Below are 19,711 nucleotides of genomic sequence, written 5' to 3'. Positions count from 1 at the left end.
ATGATAATCAAGAGAATGAATGCCTTTTCATTTAGTTTTTCTTAGCTATACAGTGGTCCTCAACGTGCAGCCATTCGTTCAGCAACTGTTAGAAGTTACAACAGTGCTGAGAAAGCCCAGCTTAACCACTGGTCCTCACGTGTCCGTTGCAGTGCCTCCATAAGTCACATGGTCAAAATTGGGGCATTTGGCAACCACTTTGCATTTACAAACATTGCAGTGTCCCAGGGTCACATGATTTGCAACCTTTCAGCTGGCTTCCAATAAGCAAAAATCAATGGGGAAAGCCTGAATTTGCTTAACAAGCGTGTGATTTCCATAATGACTGTGGTAAACAACCACTGCAATAAAGGTTATAAAAGTGGGTGAAGCTTACTTAACAACCACATCACTTAGCAAGTTCCAGTTGTGGTTGTAAGTTGAGGACTACCTGTATACTAATTAAACTGCTTCAGGCAGACTATTTTTACAAACCTCTCCCCTGCCTCTCTCCCATCGGTATTACATATATAAATAAAATATCCAATTGTGCAGTTTATGTCTCAAAAATAAAACATATGGTTAATAATAATAATAATAATAATAATAATAATAATAATAATAATAATAATAATAATAATAATAATAATATGCTATTGCTGTTTCTCATGGAGGAGATATACTCAAGAAAAAACCTGAGCAGTATGAAAATTAACAGTAAGTCAGTAGGCAGATGCAAATGCAGAGCAGGTTTAGCTCTACCTCAAATGGAGTTGTCCTTGCATTATAAACTTCGTCTGCCTGATTTTTGCATAATTAATCAGTAAACTCAGCATGACATAATGGAATGATAACAATTTCTGACAGTGGAGCCTCTCACTCAAAGGTGGGCAAAACCACTAATTCCTTTTTCAGTCATACGTATTAAAAGAAACAACCATGTGCATGTTGGGGCATGGTGTTTGAGTGTGTTGAGTTGTTTCTCACTTCAGAGAAATTCATGGATGTCTCCATTGCCAGTCCATTATTACCCTTTATGAATACAGAGGTCAGGTGTATGTTTCACCCGTGTAAGCATTCGCTAATTGTAGTGATCAAAACAAAAGCTTTCCATTTCCAGCCCAGGTTTTCTGCTGACAAAATAATGGGGCTATGCACTGCTTTGGGTTCAATTCTGAAAATAAGTTAAGGAGCACATGGAAACGTGAATACAGCACCCATTGGCATTCAGGCTACCAAGTCCTGAAAATTCTGCTTGAATGAGATGCCAGCAGATTCTATGTTCATGCACCTGTGCCCTCTCTGAGGCACCTTTACAAAATGGAATTGGAAGTATCTTCCCTAATTATAATAAATAAGGAACTTCCATGAGAATGACACTGAATTCATAGAAGTAAAAAAAATCCATCCTTCCTTCCTTCCTTCCTTCCTTCCTTCTTTCTTTCTTTCTTTCTTTCTTTCTTTCTTTCTTTCTTTCTTTCTTTCTTTCTTTCTTTCTTTCTTTCTTTCTTTCTTCCTTCCTTCCTTCCTTCCTTCCTTCCTTCCTTCCTTCCTTCCTTCCTTCCTTCCTTCCTTCCTTCCTTTCTTTCTTTCTTTCTTTCCTTCTTTCCTTCTTTCTTTCTCCTTGCTGTGAAAGAACAATTCTGAATGTATAGAAAGTAGCTATGTATATAGCTTTCGTAAAGCTAGTTTTTCTGAATTAAATGGCATCTCTCACGAATCTAGTTTAACAAACTGATTGGATCCAATTGCTGAGGTATAACTACTGTATACAGCCAGGCCATACAGAACAATGACATAACATTTACTTTTGTAAGCATGGGAATACAGATAGTCCCCAACTTAAAATAGTTTGTTTAGTGATTGTTTGAAGTTAAAACAGCACTGAAAAAAAGTGATTTATGACATGTTTTCACACTTATGGCTGTTGCAGCATCCCCATGGTCACGTGATCAAAATTCGGGTGTTGGGCAACTGCCATATATTTATGACGGTTGCAGTGCCCTGGGGGGGGGGTCATGCAATCACCATCTGTAACCTTCCCAACTGGCTTTTGACAAGCCAAGTCAGTGGGGGAGAAGCCAGATTCACTTAATGACTGTATGATTCACTTAACAACTGCAGTGATTCGCTTAACAACTGTGGCAAAAAAGGTCAGAAAATGGGGCAAGACTCCCTTATCTTCCTTGCTTAACAACGGAAATTCTGGGCTTTTGTGGCCCTGAATCGAGGACTACCTGTATTGTGTTGTTGTAGTGTCATAATAATTGCCCTTCACTGATGCATGAAGTCCATAAAGGCATCTCAGGTTATCAGTATTGGGGTTTTAAAAATGTCATAAGATCGAGAAGCTAGAATACTGGCTATGGGTACATGGAAGGTAAGTCTTACCAAATTGTCTCAGATGGAATCTGGTAGGATATGAAATTGAGCCTGTCAAAATCTGGAGTTTATAGTCTTCCCCCGAACTTAGTTATATTTTTATTGATACATATAGGTTATTTTTGTTAGCTTAGGCTTTCAGTTGAGTATTCATGTATACATTCACTTAGAACAGGAACAGGACATTATACCTGATCCAGACAACACCAATTGTATTTTATGTACGCGTAATATATTCTTATATCCTAACAAACTTCACTTGTATTAACTAATTAGCTCTGGGGGTGTGTGGATTGGTTACTGTCCCTACCTGTTCTCCAACAAAATTACTGTACGTGAGATAAATGTGCCTGCAGGGAAGTATTTGAATATTCCGGATATTTGCCCATGAATACTTACTAGTAAATATTCCCGTGATATATGTGGCTGTATTTATTGCTTCTGCTTCTCGGGGAAAAACAAAATTATAAAGTTAAAAAACTGGAGTATAAGTTAAGGAACTTTTAAACATATTTGCAAAACAATTGACACCAGAATTATATAAAAAATATATGAGTGCTAAACAGGGATTTCATTTCCTTTATGAAATAGAAATCTGTGTTAACTATATTAAGCAATGATGTTAGGAATGAGGTGAAAGACCTAGTAAATTATACCTTTTTGGATGAAACAGTTGCCCAGTAAAGTACTTCTACTATTAAGGGTGCTTAGAAGTATTATGATTCCAGCTCAATCAACACTTTATTTTTAAAATATTTTGACTCTTGATTGTTTATTACTGAATCAAATATAATAAAGGAATGTGGTGGTGTTTTTTTGGAAAACGTATAATACAGATGTTCCTACTGTAATTGTGTACATCAGTGTTTCTCAACCTTGGTAAGTTTAGGGTGGCTGGACTTCAACTCCCAGAATTCCCCAGCCAGTATTTCTGGCTGGAGAATTCTAGGAATTGAAGTCTATCTGCCTCAAATTTGCCCAGGTTGAGAAACACTGGTATACATGGATCAGGTTGCTTATTTAGCCATACTTTTGTTGTTATTAGTTGCGAAGTCGTGTCCGACCCATCGCGACCCTATGGACAATGTTCCTCCAGGCCTTCCTGTCCTCTACCATCTTCTGGAGTCCATTTAGGCTCACGCCTACTGCTTCAGTGACTCCATCCAGCCACCTCATTCTCTGTCGTCCCCTTCTTCTATTGCCCTCAATCTTTCCCAGCATTAGGCTCTTCTCCAGTGAGTCCTTCCTTCTCATTAGGTGGCCAAAGTATTTGAGTTTTAGCTTCAGGATCTGGCCTTCTAAAGAGCAGTCAGGGTTGATCTCCTCTAGGACTGACCGGTTTGATTGCCTTGCAGTCCAAGGGACTCACAGGAGTCTTCTCCAGCACCATAGTTCAAAGGCCTCAATTCTTTGGTGCTCAGCCTTTCTTATGGTCCAACTTTCACAGCCATACATTGCAACTGGGAAGACCATAGCCTTGACTATACGCACTTTTGTTGACAGCCATACTTTACATCTCCAGAAATATAAATTATTGTTACATTTATAAAAGCTGGCAAAGCTTCTGGTCTGGTTGGCTACCTCAGCTGTACATAAAACGGCTGAGTTACAACAGTTCATTTAGTGACCGTTCAAAGTTGCAATGGCATTGAAAATAACGACTTAGGACCGTTTTTCACAGTTAAAACCATTGCAGCATCCCTGTGATCATATTATAAAAATTCACATCCTTGGCAATTGATTCATATTGCTTGTCCTGTGATCCCCTTTTGTGACTTTCTGGCGAGCAAAGTCAATGGGGAAGCCGGATTCACTTAACAACTATATTACTAACATAACAGCAGCAATGAGTTACTTAATAAGTGGCAAGAAAGGTCGTAAAATGGGGGCAACACTCACTTTAAAAAGTCTCACCTAGCAACAGAACTTTTTGGCTCAATTGTCATAAATCGTACTGTTGGATGTCTGTAATGATGCCTTTTAAAAGAAGGCATTTCCTATTTCCACCAAAGGGTGTACAACTGATATTTTTTTTAATCCCATTTATATCCCGCCCTTCTCCGAAGACTCAGGGCAGCTTACAATCTAAGAAGCACAAATCAATGTGCTTAGCAATAGCCTTCATTCTATCTATATGACTGCTTATTAGGGCTTTCCCACCCCCCCCCGATAGCATTTTACAAAGTCGGCTTATTGCCCCCAACTATCTGGGTCCTTATTTTACCTCCCTCGGAAGGATGGAAGGCTGAGTCAACCTTGAGCCTGGTGGGATGCGAACCTGCACTAATTGCAGGCAGCTGGTGTTACTTAAGGAGGCATTAGCCCACTGCTCCACCAAGGATTTTGAAGCCTAGCAAAGGGTCTGCAGATGGCAAAAGCTCATGTCTGATTTCTTTTTTAAACAGTCATGCAAAAATATTGATAGGGACCTTGGCACATAAATTGTAGATGATATCCCAAGGGCAATGATGTTACAAATGTTCCTTTTCCTCTCGGGTCAGTTTCAGTTGGCTGTGGTGACGAGATTCAGCCTTCAACTTCGCAGATTTTCACAGGGAATGATAACTTTCTAGATCCTAGTTAACATCTATTGCAGTGTAAGAGCTGCTTTGGATAGTCAGATGGGCAGCATATAAATTTAATAATTAAATCTGCATGAAGCTACTGAGTGAGTTCATCTGTAGGCATCCAGACTGAGATCATCAAAATGCAGATGAATCCTGGGCCGAAGAGACAGCGTAGTAGTGTAAGTTTTGTTTCAGTGTGTCAGCCTTGTAAGATAATCCAGGCAGGAAAGACACCCAGAAGTCCTAGCTCTGACTTTATTGTAAGGTTACATAAACAGATTCTTTCAAGTCTGAAAGTATGTCTCTTTCTTCCCTCTTGCCTTTACAACCCAAGACACTAGGGAGGGACTCTTCTGAGAGGTTTACCATGCCCGCATTCGCATTCGTTCTGTGGACTTAGCTGCCTCTTATCTAACTATCATCTAGTCTGCAGCTCTTAATCTTGTCTCCTTAGGCCAATTGTAGGCAACCTTGGCTCTTTTATGAATTGTGGACTTCAACTCCCAGAATTCCTGAGCCGGCTGGCTCAGGAATTCTGGGAGTTGAAGTCCACGAGTCATAAAAGAGCCAAGGTTGCCTACCCCTGCCTTAGGCCATTCTGATATACCACTACACATTGTCTGGATCCTAACAGGGTCTGAATGAGGAGGAGCAATAATCTTAAAGTAAAATCCTAAAGAGATCAGGTGGCTTTGTATTCCTTTACAGGGATTTACTATCTTTAATTCTTGATAGCTACACCTCCCTCAGTGGAACCTGTATGTAAATTGGGGGTCTTCCTAAAGTTTCATTAAGTGGAAGCTTTGGCCACGAGAGTCTTTGAACAAATCCATCTCGTACACCAATTTTTTCTTTCCTACATAGGGAGGCCTTTTTTATGGTTATTCATGTCTTAGTCGGCACCTGTTTGGATTACTACAATACACTGTACTTGGAACTATTCTAGAAGGCCATACAGAAGGTTCAGGAATGTGTTAGCGTAAGAAGTTATGAGCATATTTGTTTTGCTCACTTAACACCACTAGTATGCAAATTGCACTAGTGACCAGATGCAATTCTGGGTGCAATTCTAGGTGTTGGTTGTCACCTATGTTTCCATGAAACTGTGAAGGTTTGATTCTATAAGCAGCCCCTGAGCAAGGTAGATTCTGAACCTGTTCCTTGCTAAAAAAAAATTTTTTAACAAGTTATGTGGTTTGTTTTTCCCAATGAGAATGCATGATAATTTTGGGGGTATGTTATTGTTATTTTATTTTTTCCATTTTGTAAGCTGTCTTGAGTTTAATTTGTGATTGAGATGGCCTTTAAGTCTGGATGGAAGGATGGACGACTAACGACCAATCTTTGATTATTTATTTTACACAATCAGGTTTTATAAGAGGTCATTAAACACAATATTGAAATGAAGAATGGTGGTATCATCGAATGTAGACTACAGTGGAAATTTTTAATATTATTTTGTCTAAATATTTATTTATTTATTTATTTATTTATTTAATTTATATACCGCCCTTCTCTCAAGAGACTCAGGGCGGTGAACAGGGCAATACATAAAAATTAGATACAAAAGTTAAAATTAGATTATTAAAACATAATTAAACAATGCCCAGAGATAATACAAATTTAAAATTGAAGTCGTTAATAAAAATCCCACCCCGTCCCATCAGGCCAGGCCAGCTTGTTTAAAGAGATAGGTTTTAAGGTCGCGCCGGAAGGAGCGGAGATCGGGCGCCATCCGGAGCTCAACCGGAAGATGGTTCCATAAATCCGGTGCACCCACAGAGAACGCTCTCCCCCTGGGGGCCACCAGTCGGCATTCTTTGACCGGCGGCACCCTGAGGAGGCCCTCTCTGTGGGAGCGTACTGGGCGGAGGGAAGTTGATGCCGGCTGCAGGTGCTCCCCAAGGTATTCTGGACCCATGCCATGGAGGGCTTTGTAGGTCATTACCAACACCTTGAACCTCACCCGGAAGACAACTGGTAACCAATGCAGCTCGCGGAGCAGAGGTGTAACACGGGAGTATCGGGAGACTCCCAATACAACTCTCGCGGCTGCATTCTGTACCAGTTGGAGCCTCCGAGTGGTCTTCAAGGGTAGCCCCATGTAGAGAGCGTTGCAGTAATCAAGACGAGAGGTCACGAGCGCATGAGTGACCGTGCGCAAGGCATCCCGGTCTAGATAGGGCCGCAACTGGCGCACCAGGCGAACCTGGGCGAACGCCCCCCTAGTCACAGCTACAATATGATCTTCTAAGGAGAGTTGTGAGTCTAGGAGGACTCCCAAGTTGCGAGCCCTATCTACAGGAGGTAAAGACTCACCCCCCATAATGAGGGGTGGGATATCCTGAATATCCCGAGATGCCGGTACGCACAGCCACTCCGTCTTGTCAGGGTTGAGACGAAGCCTGTTCCTCCCCATCCAGACCCGGACCGCCTCCAGGCACCGGGACATCACGTCGAGGGCATCACTGGGGTGGTTTGGGGTCGAAATGAAAAGTTGGGTATCATCAGCATACTGATGATACCCAACTCCAAAACCACGAATGATCTCACCCAGCGGTTTCATGTAGATGTTGAACAGAAGGGGCGAGAGGACCGACCCCTGAGGGACTCCACAAGCGAGAGGCCTCGCGGTCGACCTCTGCCCTCCTGCCAACACCGACTGCGAGCGTCCCAGGAGATAGGAGGAGAACCACTGAAAAACCGTGCCTCCCACTCCCAATCCCCTGAGACGCCGCAGCAAGATACCATGGTCGATGGTATCGAAAGCCGCTGAGAGGTCTAATAGGACTAGAACAGAGGAGTATCCTCTGTCCCGAGCCCTCCAGAGATCATTCACCAGCGCGACCAATGCCGTCTCCGTGCTGTACCCGGGTCTGAAGCCCGATTGGTACGGGTCTAGATAATCCGCTTCATCCAGGACCAGAGGGAGCTGATGCGCCACCACACTCTCAACAACCTTCGCAAGAAAGCGAAGGTTGGAGACCGGACGAAAGTTATTCAAAACAGCCGGGTCCAAGGCAGGCTTCTTGAGGAGAGGTCTCACCACCGCCTCTTTCAAGGCGGCGGGAAAACTACCCTCACTCAGAGAAGCAGATATAACCGCCTGGAACCAGCCTCGTGTCCCCTCCCGGGCTGCATAAACCAGCCAGGAAGGGCACGGGTCCAATAAACATGTGGTGGAGCTCAGCCTCCCCATGATCCTGTCCACTTCCTCCGGAGTCACAGGATCGAACTCCTCCCAGGTGACATTGACAAGACCGCTCGTGTCCTGATCGTCCGATACTGCCCAGTCGGAGTCCAAACCGGTCCGAATCCGAGCGATTTTGTCCGACAGATGTTGACTAAATTCCTCGGCCCGCCCCTGCAAGGGTTCCCCACTAACCTCCTGATTAAGGAGGGAGCGGGTCACCCTAAACAGGGCGGCCGGGCGATTATCTGCGGACGCGATGAGGGCAGCGAAGTAGTTAGATCTCGCTACCCTCATCGCTGCGAGATAAGACCTAATGTGGGTTCTTAGTCGCAATCGGTCGGATTCAGATCGGGTGGACCTCCAAACGCTCTCTAGGCCCCGTCTCCGACGCTTCATCTCCCGGAGCTCCGCGGAGAACCATGGAGCCCATTGGGATCTGCGCCGGGTCAGGGGCCGCAAGGGTACAACTCGGTCAAGTGCCTCCGTGGCCGTCCTTTCCCAGGCTTCCACTAAGGCATCTGCCGAGCTGTGAGCTGAGGAGGCAGGTGGGGACCCCAGCGCTGCCTGAAACCTCTCAGGGTCCATTAAGCGTCTGGGGCGGAACCATCTAGTTGGCTCAACAACCCCACGGTGGGGAGTGGCAAAACGGAAGACCAGCCGCAGGAGATGATGATCGGTCCATGACAGGGGCATAACAATTGGGGAGCCCCCACCAAGATCATCTAACCACCGACCAGATAAGAAAACCAAGTCAAGGGTGTGACCTCCCTCATGAGTCGGTCCAAGAATTACCTGCGTCAGGTCCATGGCCGTCATGGAAGCCATGAACTCCCGAGCTACCTCAGATGCTCCTCCCAGGGATGGTAGATTGAAGTCTCCCAAAACCATAAGTTTGGGAAACTCAATCACCAGCCCTGAGAGGATATCGAGAAGCTCAGGCAGGGCTGCTGCTACGCGACTAGGCGAAAGGTACACGAGCAGCAAGCCCAACTGCGCCCTGGGACCAAACCTCAATAAGAGAGATTCACACCCGACTATCTGAGGAACGGTGGCCTCCTGCGGACATAAGGTCTCCCTCATAACCACAGCCACTCCCCCACCCCTACCCTGAGTCCGAGGCCGGTGTAGCACCCGGAAGCCTGGTGGGCAAAGATCAACCAGGGGGATACCACCCTCTGGGCCCAACCAGGTTTCCGTGATGCAGGCCAGGTCCGCTTGCTCACCCTCGACTAAATCCCGGACGAGGGGAGCCTTATTAGCCACGGACCTGGCATTCAAGTACACCAGTCGGAGCTCAGGTGGCTGCACATCCCCGCTTCCAGAACCTTGGGTCGAAGGCAGAGGGTCGGAGCGCCTCACCGCTTGTAGGTAGCGGAGAGGCCCTCCCGGAGGTCGGTACGGCCCTCTGATCTTACACCTGCTGCCATTCCCTATCGTCGTGGGAATTGGCATTCCCACGACCCGCTCCAGAGCTCCAGAGATGACCGACCCCGGCTCCCCCTCAACGCGATCTATCCTAGGCCTGGTCTGAACAGCAGTTGGCGGATTACCCCCCCTCTCCAACCAACCACAACCCTCCCCCCTCCCTAACCCTACAAAAAATCTGGCTAAAAAAGTAATCAGGGGCCTCTTATTAAATTTATATCTTAGGCCCCTGTTACTGCCCGGCCATCTCTCAGGGACCCAACAGTCGGACCCGTCATCAAGAGGCAAATTAAAAGGTAAGGCGGGTCGCTCCCAGGATGGGGGGGCACCCCTGAGAGCGAGTAAAACCGTGCTGGAATACCTCAAAACCATGGTAAAATTGGGTAAAACAGCAAAAACAGACCCAGATCGAATAAATAAAATGGGAGGATCTTAAAAATGGAAGGAGAGTATCCAGACTGCAAACCCAGCTCTTCTGCCACTAGAGATTTGTTCCTTTTAATTAAATTAATAAGGGACACTGTAACCTTCCTTTCAGCGTTACTATACATAGAGCCAACTATATGTCTATAACGAGGCCTTATGAAACCCATTAATATTATTTTATTTTTAATTTGATATTGGAACTATTGATCTGCTTCATTTGACAAACAGAAGACAATAGCTGAGGTTGAATACAGACTATTTTTATATTCCAAAGCTGAGGAAATGTTTAACCTGTGTTCACTGACATCAAAATAAATAGGGTTATAATTGAAATTAAAACAAGACTGAGAATTCTAGAAAAAAAACACTACTGTATTGAAAATTAGAGAGATGCATTGCCAGTGTTGGAGTACTAAGTCAGACAGAGAATATTGTCTGCATACATTTTAATGTATCTATTCAGTTCTCTTAAAATGGCAGTTTCCAATCTATACCAGATTTGGATTTTACCTGTCTGTGTGGTACCAGTAAGATTTAGTCAATAACTCATGTATAAGTGCCAGGTTTACGGAAAGTTCCTTTTGAAAAGTATTTCTTAACCAAGACACCAAGAATGACTGAAAAATTTTACATACATTACTTATTGTTGTCCAAAGAGAATGAAGTTTCTTAGATTCTATTTTCTTAATCCGTGTGGTTAGATAATCTATCATTTTAAGAGGGCCAAAATCAAACAATATTTGGAAGAAACATAACTTATTCTGAGTATGACAATCACAATACAAGCAATTTGTTATATTTTCTCCCTGCTCTGTCCCCTTCTTTGAGTTCATATATTTTTTTTCGGCAGGAAATAGGTTTAGTGAGAAATCTGCTGTAGAATGACTCACACTTATAAAGACTGGATAATGCATATGTAGAATAAGTACGTCATAGATGTGTTTTTGACATGTATTTTATCATTGCTGGAAAGCTTTAATAATTAACAGAAATACTATTGGTGTATAAATATATAGATGTGCAGTTTTTTAAATATCCCTTTAGGATAGGTACCAGGGTTATCTTAGATATACGGTTCTATATTATTTATAAAATGAGGCTGAAGATAGTTGTAACTAATATTAACATTTTAAATGATGGTTAGTACCAATAATAAGATGAAAGAGACAAATATTTTTTTCTGTCTGATTCTTCTTTGGGAGAACATTTCCCTATGCATCTATTGAGGTAAGTAATTTGCAGAGCGGATTTGAGTTTCATTACATAACAACGACTAGAGATAATAGATTTGAAATTTGTACTACAAATGTGGTTGCCCTTGGAGTCACTTGATATTGTAGAGCAAATTTCAGCTTGCCTCTTCTTGAATTAAAGAAAAACATTCGGCATTGCAAGTCTGTTTATGTGGCAGTGGCATTTTTTTTCACTAAAAAGATAGTAAATATACTACAACTTGCCCTTTCTTGTTTTGAAAAATTGGCAGCTGAATAGGCATAGCTCAGTTTTGCATATCAGAAGTTGCTTCATTACAAGCAACATATGTGAAATGTCTCAGAAGTCAGCAGAATCAGAGAACATCTGTATGTTTTTAGATAGATTTTCCCCTTTTTGCAGCTTCACACAGTGTTTGTTTCAAAATATATCCTTGTTTATTAATCTGTTAGTGGCACAAAAGATACAAAAGGCGTATTTTTCAAGTCTACTATTGTGATAATGAATTTTATCATTCATTACCTGAATGTTGTATCTGAAGATATTGTTTTCATAAATCAACTGAAGGAAGTAATAACTTAAAGTTTAAATTGGGTAGGTTAGGGATAATAGTGTGTTAATTGCAGGGCTTGGACTTTTTGCTGATACCTTTGATTGAAGATCTCTTTTAAAAAAAATCAGTAGAGCTTTCCACTATAAGGAATTATCAGCCAAAGCATACTTCAGCCAGAAACTGAGGAAGAATTAATAACAACAACAGTAATGACAGTAATGATAGTAATAATAATAATGTTGGAAGGGACCTTAGAGGTCATCTAGTCCAACCCCCTGCTCAGGCAGGAAACCCTATATATTAGGGTAATGTCTTTAATGATTGGATGAATGAAGGTGACTAAGCTGAAATGTATGATGATTATCATTAGGAAAAGGATGATGGCTAAAAATTATTCCACCCATTTTAGAATTTGAAAGCTATATTTCCTTAATTTTTGGGAAATTTTCAATTTCTCTTATCATTAACTAGCGTGGTTAGAGGCAAGGGCTTTTTGGAGTTGCAGATATGGAAAACATCTGAACATCATCGTATTTTTCACTCCTATCTTGGTTCCTTTTTTTCTGATGGTTGTTTCCCCCCACCTATGTCTTTCTATCACATGAATGGTCAGGATTCTCTTTAGATAATTCGGGGAGAAGTTGGAGTGAGAAGATAGGGAGAAATTGAACTATTTATTGTGTATAAGCATGGTGAAGGTGGGGAGGGGAGGGGGAGAGGAAGAGAAACGAGAAGAGGAAGAAGAAGAGGAGGAAGAAGAAGGAAAGAGAGAAAAAGAAAGAAAAAGAAAGAAAGAGAAAGAAAGAAAGAAAGAAAGAAAGAAACTTGTATGCAGCTCCTCTCAAGAACTCTGGATGACATGACAAAGAAACTACACTAAGCATTAAAACATAAGAGATATAAAAAAAAGTTGGCAAGCATGATGAAGCAGGGAATTTCATTAGAGTAAGACAAGTTCATCATAAGATGTAGTTTCAAGATATCATCATTTTGAACCACCCTCTCCTCAAAATGTTGCCCACCACTTACTTACTATTCCCACCTACAAAAGGCAGAAGAGGTGTGAGGCACGTCTTGTTAATTGTAAGATATCCAGAGGTAACGTTTTGGAATGACAAGGGATTCTGATCTCAACCAGTGACTTCTCTTTGTAAAACACTGGAAGTTTCCACTCCTCTGCCTTTCCCTGGTGATAAAAACCTATTTCCTAAAACCTAAATCATTCTTTTTCAGAGAGAAAATTCTGTCTGGGACCTGAAAAGCTGAAATGTAGGGCCCATTTCCTCTGAAGTAATAACCTTCATTATTTCCCTTGAAAACCTATCCCATATTCAAAAATAAATGAAGATCGCTGTTCACATACTGTCCTCTAAAACCAGATTAAATTCTTTTCTTTTACAGGCCGGACCTGGTAGACATGAATACTGTTGCTGTTCAAAGCAACCTTGCAAATTTAGAGCATGCTTTTTTTGTAGCTGAAAAACTTGGAGTTGCCAGGCTTTTGGATCCTGAAGGTGAGTTGATGAATTGAAAATACTGTTGATTGACAGGCTTCAAAAAGCTTGATAGGAAGCCTGATGTTATGGTATCTGTATTGTAAACTTTGCCTGTGTCCACTTGTCCACTTTAGATGTCGATGTCTCCTCACCAGATGAGAAATCAGTAATCACTTACGTATCATCACTTTATGATGCATTTCCCAAAGTACCTGAAGGTGGTGAAGGCATCAGTGCACATGTAAGTTAAGAAACTAGTTTTATACGCTCGGAACAATTTTTAGGCAGAAATACTGAAATGTTAGTCACTGAAGCAGTAGGGTGAGCTTAAATGGACTCCAGAAGATGGTAGAGGACAGGAAGGCCTGGAGGAACGTTGTCTATAGGGTCGCGATGGGTCAGACACGACTTCACAACTAACAACAACACTGAAATGTTATGTAAAGTTAAGAGTGTGGCTGTTTCATTGGGGCTCAAAAGTTATATAACTGCTAGTTCCTGTAGAGAACAACTTGAATAACAATAGGTCATTGATAGTACTAAGAAGTGAGAACTGTCCCTTTGGTCATACTTCCTCCATGCAGGGTAGTTGAGTCCACTTCCTTTTTCAGATGCCGCGTTCTGTTGGGTTTACCTGATATTTAGGCTGTTGAGTAGGCCATTTTGAAATGAGTCCTCATGGACATGATGCTGATTAAAGTGTATCATGAAATTAGCAACTAGGTTTATGAGTAATTATGGGGACCTCTTCTTCAAGCCCACCCATTAGAGCAGCATTCCCCAACCTTTCCAGGTTGACAGCCTGGGGAAAGGAGAGAAGAGGGGGTGGTTTTGTGTGAGGGGCTGGCACGCATGCATGCACACAGCTTCATTTGTGTGAGCAGTGAGTGGAACTGCAAGCACCGGTGCCGGCTGCTTGTATGAGTCGAGTTGTGCACATGTGCACGTCAGCCCACCACTCACATGGCCTGGTTGTGAATAGGTCATGGCCCAGCAGTGGGCCACGGCCCACAGATTGGGGACCCCTGCAGTAGCGTATAGCCATGTCTGGAAAAAAACCTAAAGGCCTGATGCAATAGAGTTATGAAGTTAAAAATAGGTCACTAGGGCAGGGGTCCCCAACCCCCAGTCCGTGGACTGGCACTGGGCCGTGGCATGCCTGAAACCGGGCTGCACAAACAAGCAAAGCCCCATAGCAGGATGCAGGCAGTACCACGCCCCCTCCAGTCCACGGAAAAACCTCTCTCCATGGAACCGGTCCCTAGAAATCAGGTGAATGGTAGATAAGAGAACTAAAATCAGATAACAGAAGAATACATGGGTTACAAGTACATACAGGTGCTATAAAGGAGAACTTAAGAGTGGGCAAAATCTCATACTGGGTACGGGAGAGGAGGAGAATTTGAATTAGGAGCCCAAGAGGTATAGGCCTGGAAGATCCAGTTTCTGCAGTGGTATTCAAAAATTGCTTGCAAAGAAGACTTTGCCAGTTTAAATTGCAATTTTTGCTATCACTTTAGAACTAAGTTAGATAGACCTGAGATGGTTGCTTAGTTATAATGCAATAGATACAATTGACAAACAAAGTCTTTACAATTGGTGTGCTACTTTATTGCTTCTCTTAGGATGTTGAAGTCAAATGGATTGAATACCAGAATATGGTGAACTACCTCATCCAATGGATTAGGCACCATGCCACAATAATGATTGACAGAGCATTTCCAAACAATCCTGTAGAACTCAAGGTGATTTTTTTCCCTTTTGTTTATATTGCCAGAATACAGTTTTTAAAGAATATTAGGTACTACTCCTTTAGAGTAATCACCTATTCATTTATAGTGATCCACAAAACTCCCATGTCCTTTAAATTACAGAAATGGCAGTGCTGGAACATAAAATACTTGATCAAGATTCAGAATCTGCCCAAAGCCAATTCCCACACAATAGAGAGTGGGTACAGGAGAGAGTGAAGTAAATTTGCCCAGTACAGCTCTTCTGAGAACTTAAGGGGTTGGCATAGTTTGCACTGTTACCCGTCCCTTGATGTAAAAATGCTGGAAGCTCTTATGTCAGAGAGAACGTTAGGTTAAATTCCTTCTTCCCTCTCATGTTATTTTCCCAACAAACATAATTTTTATGCATGAAGTTCTCACCAATGGATTATTTTCTATCCTTATCACATGTTCCTGAGATGGGTGGCTATATAAATTTGATAAATAAATAAATCCTCAGTCAATCTACTATTACGTGGCGAATGGAAAAAAAACTGGGTTTCAGATCAACTATGTATAATCAGTGATTTTTGGATATTAGAATCTTGGGAAGGAGCCACAAATCTAAACACAATGTTCATGTAAAGATTAAGCAACGAAGGGCATCTCCCTGGCTTGGAGGCATTAGAATGCATTTTTAATCTGAGGCTGCGCAAGCCACTGCCACAACCAACACAAATTTAATGGTTTGGATTCTTGTCCAGTTCATAAAAGAGACATCAAACAGAATTCTGTGCAGCACTTAACTATGGGGATTACATCCAGGAGTACCAGCGGGTAGAAGAAGATTTAAGTTAACCTTGGACTTAAAAGAAACAAGATTCCAAGGGAAAGCTGAATGAGAGACATACGGTTTAATTCTCTTTTTTCTTGTAAATCCATATATTTTGTTGATATTAAGTAAATTAGACAATTTGGTTTCACAGTGATGAGCATGGCAAGTTTTTATGAGCCTTAGTAGACCAGAATATCTGTTTGCTTTCCTTTAGGCACTTTATAACCAGTATTTACAATTTAAAGAAACAGAAATTCCACCAAAGGAAATAGACAAATCAAAAATCAAGCATCTATATAAATTACTGGAGGTAAGCTACATTGTGTGGACTGGTACAGACTGGATTTATTTCTCGTTTTTGTGCTTGGTTTCTCAATTTTATGCAATTATTTCTTGCCTTCAAAGGTTTGGATTGAATTTGGGCGTATCAAACTTCCTCAAGGCTACCACCCAAATGACATTGAAAAAGAATGGGGGAAGCTAATTATTGCTATGCTGGAAAGAGAGAAGATGCTTCGACCAGAAGTTGAAAGGTGGGCTGATTATTTGTTTTATGGGCATGTTATCCCTGCCTGGTTGAAACTGCTTAATAGGATGCGTTACATAATAGGCAGAGACGCTTTAAACTTGAAACAGGCAGTCAAAATTTCCTTTGTAGAAATGAATTGTCGGGTGAGGCTCATTAATTGAATATTGCTTTTAAATTGAACAGATATCTGTACTTATGCTTAATTTTATTCATATAATTATCAAGCTAGCTTATGCAGAGTTCTGTTTAAATAGCAAGTATGTAACTATAACCTTGTCTGATATTTTGCCCATCAGAATTCGGACAATTATTCCAGTTGTCAAACGTTGCTTACAGTAAACAGTTTTCTCAAGGTTTATGTTTCAGTCCCCAACCAACGTTTGAGTAGATAATCATTTTTTTATTACAGTCACAGACCAGCAAACAGTAGTTAATACTTTCTGAAGTTTGTCAGGGCATTTATAGGATTGAGTTGGCTGCCACACTTTTTCTCAGAAGCCTCAAGAGAGTTTTTTTAAAAAGTGGCAGTTACCCCATTTTGGTGACCCCAACTGAGATGGTAGACCAAGTCTCTTGGAAGAGCAGTCTTGGTAGATTGCCTCAGAGCTTTATACCATGGTATCTGCTGAAGGAAATTCATACTGATGCCAAGGACATTGTGTACCATGAAGTCAAAGCAAACAGGCTGACTCCCCAAGGCCACGTGCAGTCTTGGGAATCTTTTCAGGACTGCTTGAGCCTTCTGGATAATTACCAGAATTCGCATTATGTTCCCTACTATTCTGAGGCAGAGAAGAGATGAAAGTTGTACCCTGGACTTATCTGTTCATCTTATTTTTCCTTTGCTTTACAAATTTCCCATTAGACCACCATTTTGTGGACAACATACTTTTGAACCCTAGACCTGGATATATGCTATCATGCATAGAAATTCTACAGTTTTGTTGTTTTAATCATTACAATTGTGTAAACTAAACTAAATTTATGTGTGGGAAAGACATGAAATTTGACCTCTTTGCAAATATTTTTTCAGTGAAATCCCTCTATTGGGCATATACTACGGACATGGGCATTTATATGGAAAATAAAGGGAGGGGATATGACATATTCATTATGTAACTTGAGTACTTGAGTCAGAATCATAACATAATTACACAATTATGTCATTAGCATGGTGACATGAACATTATATTTCCTTATGTTATCATGCAAGTACTACAAATGCTTCTGGCTGGACACAGTCAAAATTGAACTCCCCACCCCCACCACTGCCAATAACCTGCTTCTGAGCATCCCCAAAACATTCATCTTTGGAAAAATGCTGAATTAAAGGGTAACCTCTGAAATACTTAAAAGTAGCAAAAAATTGGAGGGGAAGACTAGATACCATCATTATGCTTGATATCTGTTGCTACTGCAATATCCCTTTTATAGAAAGTAAACCAGCAAGGGGTTTAGAGATTAGTTATTCTCTAAAGGCTCTCTCGGATTACACAACCTAGAAACCTTTAGTTTGCCTTTTGATCTCTCTGACTTTGTCCAGATTTGCTTCCAGCTTAACGAAGCAAGAGAGCAAAGGCCTCACCCTATTCATTCAGGGCTTTGTTTCTTCTTTACATGGTAACCAAAGGGACCCCCACTTCTGTAGGCTAACGATTTGCTTCAGTATATATTGTGTTTATTGGGAAAACAAAAAGTTAGGGTAATCTGCGGTCATAATTGGTAGGAAGAGGACTTGATAGGCAGAGAGGGGAGGGACCTTGCTTGAGGTTTGTGGGGGAAGTGGATTAGTTTGATGGGCCAGCTAGAAGTTCCTCATCCCTGATGTTCATGGAAATGGTGCTGTGTCTCAACCCAGGTGTAGTATTTTTTTCTCCCATTATTAAGTCCATCATTTTCATCTTGTCTTGTTGGTCTTATCTAAAGAAGTTTCTGTTATGAGGGGAAATTAGGAAACATTATGTTTAAGAAGAGACATGTAAAAAGGCTTCGCTAGATACGAGATGTGAGCAAAGAGTTTTGAGTTTTCTCTATCATTGCTTTCATAATTTTCATATATGGTAAGCCTAGTCTTAAAAGTTTAAAATAGCATTAATATAAACTGGGGGTCAGTTACAGAGTAGGGATTTGTTGAACAATAAGATGCTGTGCAGGGCCACCCAAGACGGAAAGGTCATAGCAGAGAGTTCTGACAAAACGTGATCCACTGGAGAAGGAAATGGCAAACCACTCCAGTATCTTTGCCATGAAAACCCTATGGACAGTACCAAAAGGCAAAACGATATGACGCTGAAAGATGAGCCCCTCAGGTCGGAAGGCGTCCAATATGCTACTGGGGAAGAGCAGAGGGCTAGTACTAGTGGCGCCAGAAAGAATGAAGCGACTGGGCCAAAGCCGAAAGGACGCTCAGCTGTGGATATGTCTGGTGGTGAAAGGAAAGTCCGATGCTGTAAAGATTTTTTCTCCATAGGAACCTGGAATGTAAGATCCATGAATCAAGGAAAGCTGGATGTGGTCAAACAAGAGATGACAAGACTAAACATCGACATCTTAGGTATCAGCGAACTAAAATGGACAGGAATGGGTGAATTTAATTCAGATGACCATCAGGTATACTACTGCGGACAAGAATCCCTCAGAAGAAATGGAGTAGCCTTCATAGTCAATAAAAAAGTAGGAAAAGCAATACTGGGATACAATCCTCAAAATGACAGAATGATCTCAGTTCGAATCCAAGGCAAACCATTCAATATCACAGTAGTCCAAGTCTATGCCCCAACCACCGGTGCTGAAGAGGATGAAATTGACCGGTTCTATGAAGCCCTACAGCACCTTATAGAACTAACACCCAAAAATGATGTCCTTATCGTCATGGGGGATTGGAATGCTAAAGTAGGAAGCCAAAAGATAACTGGAATAACAGGCAAGTTTGGCCTTGGAGTACAAAATGAAGCAGGGCACAGGCTGATAGAATTTTGTCAAGAGAATACGATGGTCATAGCAAACACTCTTTTCCAACAACCCAAGAGACGGCTTTACACATGGACATCACCAGACGGACAACACAGAAATCAGATTGACTATATGCTCTGCAGCCAAAGATGGAGAAGCTCTATACAGTCAGTAAAAACAAGACCAGGAGCTGACTGTGGCTCAGACCATGAGCTTCTTGTTGCAAAGTTTAGGCTTAAATTAAAGAAAGTAGGGAAAAGCGCTAGGCCAGTCAGGTATGAATTAAATCATATCCCTGCTCAATATACAGTAGAGGTGACAAATAGATTTAAGGAATTAGATCTGATAGACAGAGTGCCTGAAGAACTATGGACAGAGGTTCGCAACATTGTACAACAGGTAGCAACCAAAACCATCCCAAAGAAAAAGAAATGCAACAAAGCAAAATGG

At 41.8% G+C, this 19,711-nt stretch overlaps 1 protein-coding gene across 1 annotated transcript in view; it reads left to right on the top strand.

Moving 5' to 3' along the window:
- The window catches only part of DST (dystonin), a 315,143-nt gene that overhangs the window by 108,266 nt on the left and 187,166 nt on the right, over window positions 1–19,711 (top strand). The window contains exons 7-11 of the mRNA XM_081346025.1: window positions 13,139–13,251; window positions 13,368–13,474; window positions 14,859–14,978; window positions 15,995–16,090; window positions 16,186–16,313. Of these exons, the coding sequence (XP_081202151.1) occupies window positions 13,139–13,251; window positions 13,368–13,474; window positions 14,859–14,978; window positions 15,995–16,090; window positions 16,186–16,313 (564 nt within the window). The remainder of the gene's footprint in view (window positions 1–13,138; window positions 13,252–13,367; window positions 13,475–14,858; window positions 14,979–15,994; window positions 16,091–16,185; window positions 16,314–19,711) is intronic.

Source organism: Vipera berus (genome assembly GCF_964194415.1).
Source record: "Vipera berus genome assembly, chromosome: 1".
Classification (NCBI taxonomy): Eukaryota; Metazoa; Chordata; class Lepidosauria; order Squamata; family Viperidae; genus Vipera; species Vipera berus.
Note: the sequence above shows the minus strand (reverse complement) of the source record. Positions and strands in the feature narration are given on the sequence as shown.